The 16725-nt window shown below is 33.0% G+C and overlaps 1 protein-coding gene across 1 annotated transcript in view; it reads right to left on the minus strand.

Annotated features, from left to right (window-relative positions):
* Positions 1-9644: 9644 nt before the first annotated feature.
* Positions 9645-16725, minus strand: part of LOC132557186 (uncharacterized) — a 66912-nt gene continuing 59831 nt past the window's right edge. Inside the window, exons 17-20 of the mRNA XM_060221683.1 lie at positions 15533-15730; positions 13988-14041; positions 12710-12721; positions 9645-10142 (exon numbers count right to left, since the gene is read on the minus strand). Of these exons, the coding sequence (XP_060077666.1) occupies positions 9955-10142; positions 12710-12721; positions 13988-14041; positions 15533-15730 (452 nt within the window). The 3' untranslated portion in view covers positions 9645-9954. The remainder of the gene's footprint in view (positions 10143-12709; positions 12722-13987; positions 14042-15532; positions 15731-16725) is intronic.

The following is a 16725-nucleotide window of genomic DNA, read 5'->3' on the forward strand; positions in this document are numbered from 1 at the left end:
TGTACTAGAATTAAAGAAAAACACAGATCACCCCGGGATACATATTGGTGTATGAAATCATTGTCAGCATACCGCGTGAGGTACTCTATGTAAATGAATGATCTGTATTAATGGTGTATCGGCATATGTACAATATGTGGGGTTAGAACAAGACTTCTGTTATCAGAGTTATCGTCACATAGACAGCAAGTGATAACGTCGTCACGGTTCACTGAATCTCCAAACTTTAAAAAGACAATATTTATTATGCTAATATTGCTGTGGTAAAAATCTTTTGCATAGATAGAGTATGTACAAAAAGCCACGAGTTTATTTATCTGATAAATATTTACTTTAATCTGTTTTGAATCTACTCCTAGGGATTCTTTGTTGGGGTGGTGTGTCCCGTACAGTCAACCGGACTACGAACACAATGCTTTTGTGTGTAACAAATAATATGTTCCTTATCACACGGACCAGGTTATATCTGAAAAGTCCCATATCAACCAGACTGTACCATTGTATGTTCTCTGATACTATTATGCGACTTTTCATGCAGTTTAATTAAATGTTTTTACTCAAACTTGTTCAGTTTGTTCATTTCACGACCTGAAATGACACTGATATCGAAAGGTGAGGATTTATAGACATTTTCACAAGTTGGACGGAGTATGTTATAAATTATAACTCAGTCGGTATTTTTCAACACGTTAAATGTTTAAATCTACCCAGATTTGTTATTCTCAGGAAGCATTAATTCAAGAAGAGATTAAAACTACAATACACTAATTATTTTTTGTAAATTACCGATCATATTGTCTTAATCTTTTCTCAATATCAGCATTTGAGGCTTTATAAACAAAAAGATATTTAATGATAAAAAGAACATTCACTCCTATGTGTGTAAGGTACCGGAGTCTCAACACTCGAGAGTAGATTGTTAGCGAACATTATAGCTTTTGTAGTTACCAAGTGACGGTTCGGGTTCTTCTACAGTTATCTTCAATATTCCGCAGACACAATGCATCTACAAATTTTAGCCCTTGCATCCTAACTAGATAGTTGAATGGTTTGCTCCGCTGATAAACTTTCAGTCCCCGAGATGTTCTTGACGCACTTTATAAATCATTAAATGTCTTATATCTACCAAATTCATTTAATTCATAGTTTGAGCGACTGCCCAATATTTGATCGTTTATTCAGGTTGACGTGATGGACCTGTCTCCCCTAGAAAGTGACGACACTCTATCTATTACTGAAATGCTATCGACAATATGCTATTAATTCGTTGTGTATCGTTCATTCCTTATAAGGGAATATGACGCAACTTTGAGTCAGTAAGTATAACGTTCTACCAGGTACCAAAGACGTAGCCTTACCTTGTTGATGAAAATGTGACAACGTCCCCGAATCTCTGACGGAAAACAGTCCCATTATTGTCCTATCATACACGTCCCTGTTATATATGTGGGTTTAAGTGTTAGAATTTCTCCTTTACATGACAAGTTGAAGCTTAAACTGTTGACCCTCTATCCATTGTTCCACTCGTTCAACAATGACGTTTTCAATCTCAATAGGTAGTTTATAATCGTATTTAATATTATTAGCTACGGTAGTATACGTTCATTGTGAAAGGAAAATACTATTCAGATCTGATAATGAGCTTTTCGCGAGTGTGTGTGTGGGCTTTGTCTAGTCTGCTGGCCTCATTCAATGTCTCCATATTTTGTCTGGAAGTTTAAATAAACCAGGTTTTATCGATATAAAGATATTCTTGTTTTGATGTCATTTCACGCTTGTTACATTAGGATAAACGTTAGTCACCTATTTCTCTGTATACTGCTGATAACACTGCTGTGTTTTGTATTAATATAAAACATGTATTTATACAACTAATCAAAAGCTATCAGATTTGTATTGTTAAATATATCACTGTTCAGTTATATACATCTCGCAGTTTTATCAGTTTATTATCTAGGACACAATTGTGATGTTAACACGACTTAAGAACAATTGATATACTTTTGTGATCATTCACGGGACGATAAGACATCACCCATTCGATGTACTCATCTTTGGACTTAAAAATGATACCATTGTCAGAATATACATACCACATGCAATTTTGCTGTATTCGGCAGTGACGAAAAACAGATGTATTTTAGCACGTGCGTTTATTCGACAGAATTACTTTCTAAAATTCTGCAAACGCAGTGTGGAAAGTAGCTGAGACTTGGATATGTTGTGGATCTTAGGGACATATATTGTGTTGATTCGAGAACTGGACTTGTATCTAAAAAGCGTTTTTGTCTAAGATATCGTTTCAATACAGTATGTTGTATTACAAGTCATGGATTTTAAGTAAAACTTACCTAGTACCTTTACACATGTTTAGGCTGATTTAGATTCTCCTCCAATGAACATGACCGCGATTTTATGAACTTTATTAACTAAATATGTAACATCGCTTATTTCAAGTTATTTTTTTAATTTTCAACGTAATTTATAATGAAATTCAGAAAGTAATTCTGTCAAATGTAACCAGAGGTCTATCCTATATTTTTAGCTAACCTGGCCCAAAGGCCAAGTGACGTTATGCCATACCGCGGCGTCCGTCGTCCGTCCGTCCGTCCTGCGTTTGCGAACAAAAAATAACCTTGACCCATATTCAAGGTCACAGAGGTCAAATGTGTTAAAACCTTTAAACGACTTCTTCAGAAATACCGGAAGGCCTATAATGATTATATTTGGCTATAAGGTTCCTTTGATAAAGCCCAACAAAGTTTGCGAATAGAAATGACCTTGTCCAATATTCACGGTCACAGAGGTCAAATATGTTAAAACCTTTAACAACTTCTTCCAAAATACCGGAAGGCCTAGAATCATTATATATGGCTATAAGGTTCCTTCGATTACGCCCAACAAAGTTTGCGAAAAAAATTATCATGACCCATATTCAAGGTCGCAGAAGTCAAATGTGTTAAAAACCTTTAAACGACTTCTCTCCAAATACCGGAAGGCCTAGAATCATTATATTAGACTACTATGTTCCTCTTATGGTGTGCTACAAAGTTTGCTTAAAGAAATTACCTTGAAAAATCTTCAAGGTCACAGGGGTTGATGTGTTAAAACCTTTCAACGACTTCTTCCAAAATACTGGAAGGCCTAGAATAATTATATATGGCTGGAAGGTTCCTTTGATGAAGCCCAACAAAATTGCGAAAAGAAATGACCTTGACCCATATTCAAGGTCGCAGAAGTCAAATGTGGTAAAACCTTTAAACGACTTCTCCCCAAATACCGGAAGACCTAGAATCATTATATTAGACTACTATGTTCCTCTTATGGTGTTCTACAAAGTTTGCTTTAAAAAATGACCTTGACCAATCTTCAAGGTCACAGGGGTCAAATGTGTTAAAACGTTTAAACAATTTCTTCTGAAATATCAAAAAAGCCTAGAATCATTATATTTGGCCAGTATGTTCCTTTTATAAAGTCCAAGAATGTTTGCAAAAAGAATGACCTTGACCCATACGCAAGGTCACAGGGGTCAAATGTGTTAAACTTGGAACATATGCACAGATATAGTACTGCTGGTCATAAAGATCCAGTTGAGCAATACAGGCCCTCTTGGCCTCTTGTTTACATTTGATATAATTTCTTTCTATTCTAACCCCCTCCCCCAAAATAAATGAACAAATAGAGATAACAATCATGCAATAGTTTAAATAATTAGTGTGGTATTTATTTATATAGTTTAAATATCTAGTAGAGTATCTGTTTATATATGTATGTTTTATTGATTTTGTTGTATTCAATGTTCGTGTTTGGTAGTACGGGCTCATACAATAACACATAACTGATAAAAAGAATGTATTTTGTTTACCTTAAGTACAGAAACAACTTTGATCAAGTCTAAATACTTTCTGTACTGAAAGTACTGTTTTCTAGTATTTAACTAAAAATAGCATAGCATGCATTGTCATTTTGTCTTACCTGTAGTATTGATATTTGTGTGTTTTTGTGTGACCTGTAGTATTGATATTTGTGGGTTTTGCGTGACCTGTAGTATTGATATTTGTGGGTTTTGTGTGACCTGACCTGTAGTATTGATATTTGTGGGTTTTGTGTGACCTGACCTGTAGTATTGATATTTGTGGGTTTTGTGTGACCTGACCTGTAGTATTGATATTTGTGGGTTTTGTGTGACCTATAGTACTGATATTTGTGGGTTTTGTGTGACCTGTAGTATTGATATTTGTGGGTTTTGTGTGACCTGTAGAATTGATATTTGTGGGTTTTGTGTATTTGTGGGATTTGTGTGACCTGATCTGTAGTATGGATATTTGTGAGTTTTGTTGTGACCTGAAGTATTGATATTTGTGGGTTTTGTGTGACCTGTAGTATTGATATTTGTGGGTTTTGTGTGACCTGTAGTATTAATATTTGTGTGACCTGTAGTATTGATATTTGTGGGTTTTGTGTGACCTGTAGTATTGATATTTGTGGTTTTGTGTGACCTGACCTGTAGTATTGATATTTGTGGTTTTGTGACCTGAAGTATTGATATTTGTGGGTTTTGTGTGACCTGTAGTATTGATATTTGTGGGTTTTGTGTGACCTGTAGTATTAATTTTTGTGTGACCTGTAGTATTGATATTTGTGGGTTTTGTGTGACCTGTAGTATTGATATTTGTGGTTTTGTGTGACCTGACCTGTAGTATTGATATTTGTGGTTTTGTGTGACCTGTAGTATTGATATTTGTGGTTTTGTGTGACCTGTAGTATTGATATTTGTGGGTTTTGTGTGACCTGTAGTATTGATATTTGTGGTTTTGTGTGACCTGTAGTATTGATATTTGTGGGTTTTGTGTGACCTGTAGTATTGATATTTGTGGGTTTTGTGTGACCTGACCTGTAGTATTGATATTTGTGGGTTTTGTGTGACCTGTAGTATTGATATTTGTGGGTTTTGTGTGACCTGTAGTATTGATATTTGTGGGTTTTGTGTGACCTGTAGTATTGATATTTGTGGGTTTTGTGTGACCTGTAGTATTGATATTTGTGGGTTTTGTGTGACCTGACCTGTAGTATTGATATTTGTGGGTTTTGTGTGACCTGTAGTATTGATATTTGTGGGTTTTGTGTGACCTGTAGTATTGATATTTGTGGTTTTGTGTGGTTTTGTGTGACCTGACCTGTAGTATTGATATTTGTGGTTTTGTGTGACCTGTAGTATTGATATTTGTGGGTTTTGTGTGACCTGACCTGTAGTATTGATATTTGTGGGTTTTGTGTGACCTGTAGTATTGATATTTGTGGGTTTTGTGTGACCTGACCTGTAGTATTGATATTTGTGGGTTTTGTGTGACCTGTAGTATTGATATTTGTGGGTTTTGTGTGACCTGTAGTATTGATATTTGTGGGTTTTGTGTGACCTGTAGAATAGATATTTGATGGTTTTGTGTGAGCTGAAGTATTGATATTTGTGGGTTTTGTTTGTGTAGTATTGATATTTGTGGGTTTTGTTGTGACCTGACCTGAAGTATTGATATTTGTGGGTTTTGTGTGACCTGTAGTATTGATATTTGTGGGTTTTGTGTGACCTGTAGTATTAATATTTGTGTGACCTGTAGTAGTATTTGTGGGTTTTGTGTGATATTTGATATTTGTGGTTTGTGTGTGACCTGTAGTATTGATATTTGTGGGTTTTGTGTGACCTGTAGTATTGATATTTGTGGGTTTTGTGTGACCTGTAGTATTAATTTTTGTGTGATAGTATTGATATTTGTGGGTTTTGTGTGACCTGTAGTATTGATATTTGTGGTTTTGTGTGACCTGACCTGTAGTATTGATATTTGTGGTTTTGTGACCTGAAGTATTGATATTTGTGGGTTTTGTGTGACCTGTAGTATTGATATTTGTGGGTTTTGTGTGACCTGTAGTATTAATTTTTGTGTGACCTGTAGTATTGATATTTGTGGGTTTTGTGTGACCTGTAGTATTGATATTTGTGGTTTTGTGTGACCTGACCTGTAGTATTGATATTTGTGGTTTTGTGTGACCTGTAGTATTGATATTTGTGGGTTTTGTGTGACCTGTAGTATTAATATTTGTGTGACCTGTAGTATTGATATTTGTGGGTTTTGTGTGACCTGTAGTATTGATATTTGTGGTTTTGTGTGACCTGACCTGTAGTATTGATATTTGTGGTTTTGTGTGACCTGTAGTATTGATATTTGTGGGTTTTGTGTGACCTGTAGTATTGATATTTGTGGGTTTTGTGTGACCTGTAGTATTGATATTTGTGGGTTTTGTGTGACCTGTAGTATTGATATTTGTGGGTTTTGTGTGACCTGTAGTATTGATATTTGTGGGTTTTGTGTGACCTGTAGTATTGATATTTGTGGGTTTTGTGTGACCTGACCTGTAGTATTGATATTTGTGGGTTTTGTGTGACCTGTAGTATTGATATTTGTGGTTTTGTGTGACCTGTAGTATTGATATTTGTGGGTTTTGTGTGACCTGTAGTATTGATACTTATGGTTTTAAGATGTTAAAGCTGGAAAGATGAAGTAGTTTCATTTGGCCAAGTAAAGGACATGTGTAACCAGCACAACTGTATTAAAATTCTATCATGAAGATGGTGAAATTATATTAAGAAGTTATAATGAAGGTCATACAAGTCTGAAATATTGACATAAATGTATAACAGTGAAAAATAGTAACGATTTTAGTCATTTTAGAGCTATTTATCCAAATGTATGGAGGTCTGCAGAAAATAAGAATATTCCAGCTAAATTTACAATAAGGTCCTAGTTACTGATAACTCTGCCTTAAAAATAACCCGGCATTCAAATTGTCAGACTTTTATCGGTCAAGTGGTGTTTAATAAGAATCAACATTAATGGACAGTACAGATGCAAGTCAAGCCTATAAACTTAAATCAGGTTTTTATCGCTGATTTCCTGTGGACTTATCGCATGTCGTTACAAACAATGAAATTCATGATACATATTTTTTTGCTACATTCATGGAACAGTAGTCTGTATTTTAAGCACAATTAAACACTTGCATTAGCGGGTGGTCTTGTTGTCAACAATGTTGACCTTGTGAGACTTTAATGAACAGACTAAAAGTTAATGCAGAATAATACGAGGACAAAAAGAGGACAACAAATTATAGCCATTTTGAATGACCCCCAACAAGGTTTTGAAATGAAATAATATCAAGCGCTTGGAAGGGGTATATAAGTAAATGTCAGTTAATTTCCTTCCTCCATCGGGACAGAAGTACAGTATATGATATGGAATTCTATCTAACATCAACCTAAAGGTAAAACACACAACAAAACACCTGCTTTAATGATATTTTTATTCATACTAACCCAGTAACACATGTACTGTCTACCGTTGTATTAATTCAGTATTATGCATACAGAAGTGAAAATATTTATCACAGATATTTGATAAAATATATTAAAAACGTCATTTTTATATCACAATTGTTCTTATCACATGAAAAATAATTTAACTTAAAAAATAATTACCATCAACAATTTTCAAAATCTAAAGTAAGTATGTGTCATCCACTGTATAATTATGTTTGAAATCTGCCAAGGTGAAGATATTTTATAATATAGAGTTTTCTCCCTTGATATTAGTTCCTGTTTGTTTTAAAGGTACGATCAGCTGACGAACCAGTGCTAACATATCAAACAGTATTACAATTGTCTTGAATAATATGTTGGTATAAGTAAATTGATAACTTTCACTACATACTTTTGCACAAGACTTCCATCAATAAATGATGGTGATTTACTCTCACCTAACATTCATGTGCCTTGAATATGAAGATACATTACCAGCTACCTCGAGTGGTTATTGATTATTTTTAGATCCTTAATCATTACATCTTTCAAAAAAGAAATGAGGTTTATAAAAGAGATTTAGGGGACTCCGTACAAATCGAACTCTCCACCAGTCTGGCAGTATGATTATATACAAAAGCGATCATGAGCAATTTTAAACGACGGGAGCTGTGGCAATTACAAACACAAAACTTTTACATACAAAGCATGAGGACTCCATTATAATGCATATGTTTAATCTTCTACCATTAATAAAATTTGTTCCCTCATTAAAGTGACTCGGGAAAGTAAATAGGCTGTCGCTTGTAAAAGGAGAAGATTTATTTCATAACAAATGTTAGTGACAATACAAGGTTTTAAAACTGTTAGGATCTCCAGGTATTAGAACATATGTTGTCAAAATAACTAACACAATTTTCTTAGCACTAACTCTCCAATTGATTATTGATTAAAACCAACGATTATGTGTATTTTGTCATCATCTATGTATAAATACATTTAGATTAAGTTTCTTTATTAAAAAATTTTGGTCCATATGAGGCAACAATGGATACATTAACACATAAACACTGAGTAGCCGAATAAACAGGTTTATGAGTGTAATTATTAAAATATTTTTCAAAAGCACTTGCACATTCTTTATTCTAAAATCGACAATATTACTTCTACTGGTTAATTTGTATATCACTTAAGATACATGCTAATGCACCTATTGGTAGTTTAATGTATAAATGATAGTACCAAGCTCCGACAATAAAATACAGTATTTTAAATTATACAGACTAACGCATCAAGATAATGACATAACTCAATTACTTCACAGGACCAAAGTAGAAATGTAAACCCAAGTAAGACAGTAGTTCAATTTGTGAGACAGAATTCTTATAATAAATTGTCCATGTCCTTAATTTTTTACAATTCCACATGTAATGAAAAAGATAACATTTCAAACATATTTTTCATGCAAGTTTTGCAGAGATGATCAGATCACTTTTGGTAAGAGATATATGTTGAACTAATATGGCACCAAAAACCAGGTATACAACAGCATGGGTATGTTCACAACCATCCTCACCATAAAACTTTCATAAAATGTTCAGAACCTGATCATCCAAAACCCCTTCAATTTCACAAAACATTCACACAAACAGGAACATTGGCGAACATTAACATTTATAGTTGAAAACTGATTTCTAGAATTCAGAAAGGTTATATTGATATAATGAATATATTACAGGACCACTTTCATAAATATTAGATTATATATAAGATTTCCTCAACTCACAAACATGTGCTTTCATCTTAATCTCCCTAATAGCTTTTAAAAAGAAAATAGGTAATAATTGTGTTTTAAATTTTTTTTAAATCAATTAACATGGATAACATAACCTTGGTCATTACAATCAGCACTGGTGATGTTGTTTTACTGCTTAAAAAGTATTTTAAATAAGCCGACACACAGCTTACTTATAACGGTTCAATGTAAAGGAATGGTGCCTTTTACAAAGAAATCTATAAGATATTTAAATATCAACAACTATATCAATACCCTTACAAATAAGTAACATGGATATTGGTGAAGTGGACGGACAAATTCATGTTGCAGTTTCAAATATTTCAAATCAATTTATATAAGCATCACACATAACAAAATAGTTCAAATGAAATACGAAAACTTTTACAATAAATAAAAATCAAACATGGTCAAATCAATAAAAACAATAGGATATCAGTCAGGTCTTTTCCAGAAGAAAACTTGTGGAAATACTGATTTTCAAAATATACAAAACATCCATTAAATTCACATAAACAATCATAAAGTGATCATATTGTGACAATATATATGAGTACATATTGTGTACATCTTATCACATTTCCTAGTACATAATGTAAAGGATGGTCAATGAGTCAGTGTCCAAGGTCAAATTATATTTCCTGTCCGTATTGGAATGTTTCCGAAAGGTACACACTCTTCCTTTCTTGTTTTGGCTTACATAAATAATCACTTTTCCTGTAGTCCCCAATTTATCAGTTTGTCCATACAAATGGATCTCCTTAATAGTTCCAGTTTGAATAAATTATAATATGTCTAACTATGGCGTTGGTCATGAAGACACTGGACCCAACAAACGTTCATCATCCATTGTTACATTTCCACTACTACGTGCCGCTATAGAATAAGCCTTCTTCATTCTATGTTCCTCTTTTAATGCCTCACAGTATACTTCTGGTTCCACGAACACAAGTCCCGCCCGAGGTCTTAGAGAACCATCAAACTTCGGTGTCCAGTTGGCTAAAACAAAAAACAGAATAATGAAGTACATCTGTCAACTTTTGAAGCTCCAACTTGGCAAGTATAACCACAATAACATGATATAACAACAACTTGTGTATTATTTTGTTCTTTGCTAATTTGTCTGTTTTAGTATTTACTTTAAAACAAATATATTGAAATGACTAGATTTCCACACCGTTATGAACATTTCACAATATAAAACTAACAGTTATAAAACCAGGGTGTCTCATATCAATGCATCAATTATTGCAACTATGACAAAAATATGGCCTCATTTCTTGCTTGTGATGTTGTTACCTCTAATTTGATAACATTGCTCAGTAAACTAAGTTCCTATGATCAACCTGTGAGAGATGTGTGTGTTCACAGTTAAACATCATCATAATAATGAAATTGTTAGCAAAGGGATAAGGTTAAGACAGGGGGAAGCAAGATATTAATAATCATAAAAAAACTAAAAACAAATGCAAAAATATTCTGCAAAACAATGCAATTAATGGAACAGGTTTATATATATGCAAATTGACAATACAAAACAGAGTTTACATAATTATATATCTGATTACTGCAGTTATGATTTGATGATATGATAATGAAATGAAGTTGCCTCCCCTTATTTCAAATATCAAGTCTTATTTATGAAGGGAGATAACCTCTGTTTTTGTGCAGAAGCTCGCCATGCAATGCATCTACAATACCAATACTCAACATGAAATTAAAAAATAGCATCAAGTATTTTCTATAAAACAATAAAAACAATTATAAAATTCATTATGATAATAAACGCCAATATCAAACATATCACAATAGGAAACTAAAAGCGATGCTGAACACATCGCATTAACCTGGTAAAAGAAATAGATAGCCATATAACAAATACACATATATATTGTGAGAACATTCAAATATCAGGACAATAAGTGGTCACACAAACGGTTTGATTTCCCCCTTTTGTTCGTGTGCATGTAATTAAAGGTATTTCCCAGTATACATTGTCAGAGAAGTCACAATATTCACTTTTATTTTCTATGTTACAGAATTTAATTTGATAAAATGAAATGACAGCATTTGAAATAATAAAATAACAATTTTAAAGCTAAAACACTTCACTGGAAAACATCATTTGTAATACTTACATTGAAATATACCCCCAAAAGGTTAACATTTTATGAAATATCCAAGTGAAAACCATGCAATTTTGTTCCGAATGTTTATGAAAATTTAAGACATGGCCAATGATATTATATATGTATCATGTATATCTTCATTTAAAGTTTCAAAAGGGTCAATACACACAGTACAAAATTGTCAGTCATTTCGGAACCTCATCAAAATTGTCAGTCATTTTGGAACCTCATCAAAAATTGTCAAAATTGTCATTTTGGAACATCAAAATTGTCAGTCAATTCAGAATGTCATCAAAATTTGTCAGAACCTCATCAAAAATTCGGAACGTCATCAGAAACGAACCTCATCAAAATTGTCAGTCATTTCGGAACCTCATCAAAATTGTCAGTCATTTCGGAACCTCATCAAAATTGTCAGTCATTTCGGAACCTCATCAAAATGTCATCAGTGAATATACATACCATCAATATGTTAATTAGTGGAAATACTGACTACATGCTAATAGGTACCATATTGTTACACCGTTTGCTTATCCACGTATTATCTGATAGAAATATCAAGTATGTTATTGCATGATATATGTATCAATTACGGTCAAAATGACAAGCTTTTAATTCATTCATTATACTTTGTGAATAATAACACATTAATGATATGTAATCATACATTTGCTGGAAATAAAGCATCATACAAATAGCAGATTTTACATATTCAATTATTGCATCAAAATCAAGCAAGCATGCACCAAATAATGTACTAATTACTGGGTTCATACAACATTTTGTTAACTTTTAATGAAGTATAGTCCTACAATTAGAATTATCTCTTTTTTTATCAATAGTAATTCTTTCACCACACTGTTTCAGGATGATAAATGTTAGTGCATTTCTAACTTGAGGATACCAGCAGTTATATTAAAACAACAAACAATAAATAGGTTTTTACTCAGTATTGGTCCTATTGGTGACCAGACAAATAATTTGAGCATACAAGAGATATTTTACAAATCTAAAGTAGTAAATTGTTCACAACATTGAAGATAAGTAAAGGCATTACTGCTGTTTTCCAAGACAAGGAAGTAAAACCAAAATCCGACCTCAAAACCATGGCATTGAAGTACAAAGGAGCGTTTCCAAATCGAGTTTAGATGCTATTTTACAATTACGATAAAGATTTAACAATGAACATGATATCAAAGATGTGATAAAATTAATCCATTACTCGTATGTAATGTCTCATATAACTGTAGATAATAATATCTGAGTAAAACCAGCATTAACATTTAACCTATCTTCATCAGTAATTAATAGGGTGTTAATCACTGGAGAATCACATGATTAATTTGTTAACAAGCTGGGTAACCTAACTGTTTTGTTATGGTTAGTTGTCTACACATGCAGGATATCAGCGCGTAACCAGTTCACCATTCTACATACCTTCACTATGATCTACAAAGACAAAGATGATACAGAGGATCATAATTGGGCAGGAATACAGATTGGTCAAAGTCGACCAAGAATATAGAGTTATTGGACAAGAAAAGATGCAACTGGACAGTACTGCAGCTGAAAGCACTGTAGGTAGTACAGAATATGAAATTTCTACAATGAAAAGGGAGAATGAATGTTATAAATATTCAATAAAATTGTCCATAACTTTCTCAGAACAAATATATTTTGAAATTAATATGCAATCATAAATTAATATTTCCTCATTACCGATATTCTGTGAATCTAACTAAGATTTGATATCCTCTGCATTTGCTAAACATTACATATGGATGTTTAGTATGCTTTTTCAATTAATATTCCTAAGGATATAAGTTTAAATAGGTCATGATTACTAAAATTGTTTAGTGATGTTTATACTTCCATTGCAGTGTACACTATCAGATACAATAGGCTTGTGGAATATTAATTTCTAGTAAGCAGACATAAATATATCTGGTTAGAGCATTGCAGTATATGATGTCTAACAAGCAAGATTTCAATAGTAGAATTTGCTTCAAGATAAATTAAACTCTAAAAATTTTGCACTGGTATCCAAGCTTGAAAATAAAGAATGAAGTTGAATTGCATGAAAAGTCACCCTCCACACGAATTTTATCTCGGTCAGAAGCAATTTTCGTAATTTAATCATATTGAAAACCTTAGTAAAACACTTTATTGAGGTAAGACAGGATAGTAATTTGATATCGGTTCGGGGACGGTTTGCTTTACACCTGTAAATCAAACAAGAGCATATGTGATATCTCGTTCTCATTAACGGTCTCAAAAACTATATTTTTAACTCAGTTAATCGAACTCAGGACAATACGTTTCGACAAAGGTAACATTGCAGAGTGATTTATCAAGAGTCTCCATCCAAGAGCTATAGAACAACATTAGAAAGTAGTTGTCTGCACACTCAACAATTAACAGTCTCTTTACTCATCACATTGGTTTTCATATCAAACCATCATTGTCTTCGTATGTTTCTAACACATTTAGAATTCTCAACAAATGACAGTGCATTACTTTCTTCTCAAATATCAAAATATCTATTTAAAAAATTTTTAGAAGTTACTTTTGAAATCGACAGTAATCAATTATTGAAGGTGCAGACTCTAAAAACATTGGAAGCCAGTTTATGGGTGTAGAGCAAGTATCATAAACAAGAGACAAGAGCAGCGCCCGAATGTCATGCTGATTGAAGGAGGTGTCCCTCCTGTCTACCTTGCTCCAACAAGCCGTTATGCATGAGCCCTTTTCTGGCCTTCACCTTGTTACCTGTTGACGTAAGTGCATAAACATGTGATCCATGCATTGATAGTGTGTGACTGTTATATATATATATCAAGTGTGTATATTAAATCTCATTTTAACAGTATCTCACTGATTAGTGGATTGTATTTCCAAAAATCTCTGACTTCCAATTAATATTAAAGTATATATATGTATTGTTTGAATATTGTAAAAACAAATGACAAAGTTACGTAAACATAAACATCTGTATTTTGATCATTCTTCTTCATGTCATTCATGCTCTACAAAAAAAAATTCAAATTTACAATCTCAAAAATGGTAATTAGGATTCTAGGATCTAGACTGTATGATGCACAGGATAGCAATATTCCGTATCCTGTTAAGAAGACTTAATATCTGTTAATTTGATACATATCTTTGCCGAAATAAAGCTTGATATAGCATATCGTAATGAAAATATATGTTGATTGATAAATATTCATAACCGATCACCGATTTTGTATTCTTCAGATTCTTGATTTATAGTCTTTTGTCAAAAATGAGCACTTTTTAAAATGATTTAATCAATAGAATGAACGTACACGGAAGTAAACCAGAAAACATTTTGTTTAACTTTATAATGGCACCCAAAATCAGAATATATGAAGAATACAAATCTATTTAGCAGTGGACAGTCTGTTTCAAAGACTACATAATCGCAATAGCATAAACTATCTGTTGTCCTGCCATACCTATGTATCCTGAAACAATGATCTTACATGCACACACATCAACTTTAACATGCCCTCAATATGGCTGGTGTCATTGACAAAACAGAAAACGTGTACCTTTTGGAACACCTGATCTTATTCTCCTTTCAATTTTTCCTGTCCTGTTCTAAATACTTATTTTGTTCAACTCTTGCCTTCATTTCACCAATTCTGCATTTGTATTATGGTTTTGACGATACTTTGGTTTTTTTTTTCATTTTTGTGTATTATTTTGTTTTTTTCCATATTTTTTCCAAGGAAAAAACTCTAATTCTTAAACACATTTCTAATTGGTGTTAAATTTTCATTTGGTTTAGTTTCCAAGACTTATTTTTCTTCAAAATGAAATTTGTGCCTGCATACATTAAGGCTGTTTCATGATCCCATGCACTGTCTTTTCATTTCAACAAATTTTATTGACAAAAAATGTAATACAAATTTAGTTAATAGGGAGAGCCTATATAAGCTCTGTCTGGAGGTGACGTAAGTGAAATAGATCATATATACACTGTATGTCTAACCTGATAGAAAAAAAAAACATTTTTATTTCCTTTCAGCTGAAACATATATTTGAACTATAGTAACTAATTTCCTTTAATCAAAATAGTAGTCAAGACATCAGTATATAATTATTGTCATTACCCCAAATCAACTTCAGAATACATCTAAGTGTTTCATCCTACTTCTCTACCATTTTAACTGTAATATTTGAAACAGACACATCCAATAATTCATGCTGTTAATAAGCAGCTAAATGCATGCATACCGAATGGATAATCTGGATCTTTCTTTACCCTCCGCATGCCGTACTCTGTCATCTGGACGGTGATCTCTCGATCCATACCGTACTGGGCTTGAGACATACCCCCACTGGTCATCGTTATCTGGGACTTGGGTCGTGGTGTTGATGTATATGCGATCCGCGGCGTAGATGACTTAAAAGAGTGGGCTTTGCTATTTTTAACTAAAAGAAAATATGATAATAATTAAAAGTGTGAAAAATTGTTCACAATGCCAAAATCCTGCCCAAATCATCATATCTTCATCTGAAAATCCCAATCACATCAACACATCTACATAAGGAACTCCTGATCTTATTAGCAACATACATGATGTAGATATATCAGTCACATCACCTATCAACATGAAACAGACCTTCTCACACTATACCTCTATCAGAGAGAGAATTATCGTCAAATTTCGACATCTATGTATGAAATTCCTGGCCACGTCACCAAATTTACACTTGAAAATCCTGCTCATATCACCACATCTATATCAGATAATCCTGGTCACACCATCATATCCATATCAGAATTCCACCATTACTATATAAGAAATTCCAAGCCATGTCATCATATCTATATCAGAAATCCGTGGTCACATCACCATTACTATATAAGAAATTCCTAGCCATGTTATCATATCTACATCAGACATTCCTGGTCACATCACCATATTTACATCATAGAACACCAAAATATCAACACAATCATAATCAAAACTCCAAGTCAATAACACTAGGGCAAAACATGAACAAAAGAAAGATTTACACGGTGACTCCGGAAAAAGCACAAGGCGCATAAGACCAGGTGTTCCAGAAGTGTAAGTGTCTGCTTCATCAACGACACCCGTCATATAAACCTTGATCCATCTAAGTAAGGGTACGTTCTCAAATGTTTCCACGAAATGATCATAATCATGAAAAATAACATTATCTACACAATCCTACTAAATTATTCCATCAACCATCTTCAGTCATTGATTGACAAATTATTCGGCATGTGCTAAATAGGTTATCAATTTGGTCCCTTCTTGATGATGAAACTAATTGCTATCTCTTGTCAAAGAACTCATCACCATCAAACTTAACCAAAAAGATAACATTTATTTACGTGAGACTTTTACTAACCATCGTTTTATCTTACAATAGTGTTCGAAATGATAATGTCCAAAATT

This window comes from Ylistrum balloti, unplaced genomic scaffold, assembly GCF_031769215.1.
Source record: "Ylistrum balloti isolate Yb309-2 unplaced genomic scaffold, AGI_CSIRO_Ybal_v1 Utg370638, whole genome shotgun sequence".
Taxonomy (NCBI): Eukaryota; Metazoa; Mollusca; class Bivalvia; order Pectinida; family Pectinidae; genus Ylistrum; species Ylistrum balloti.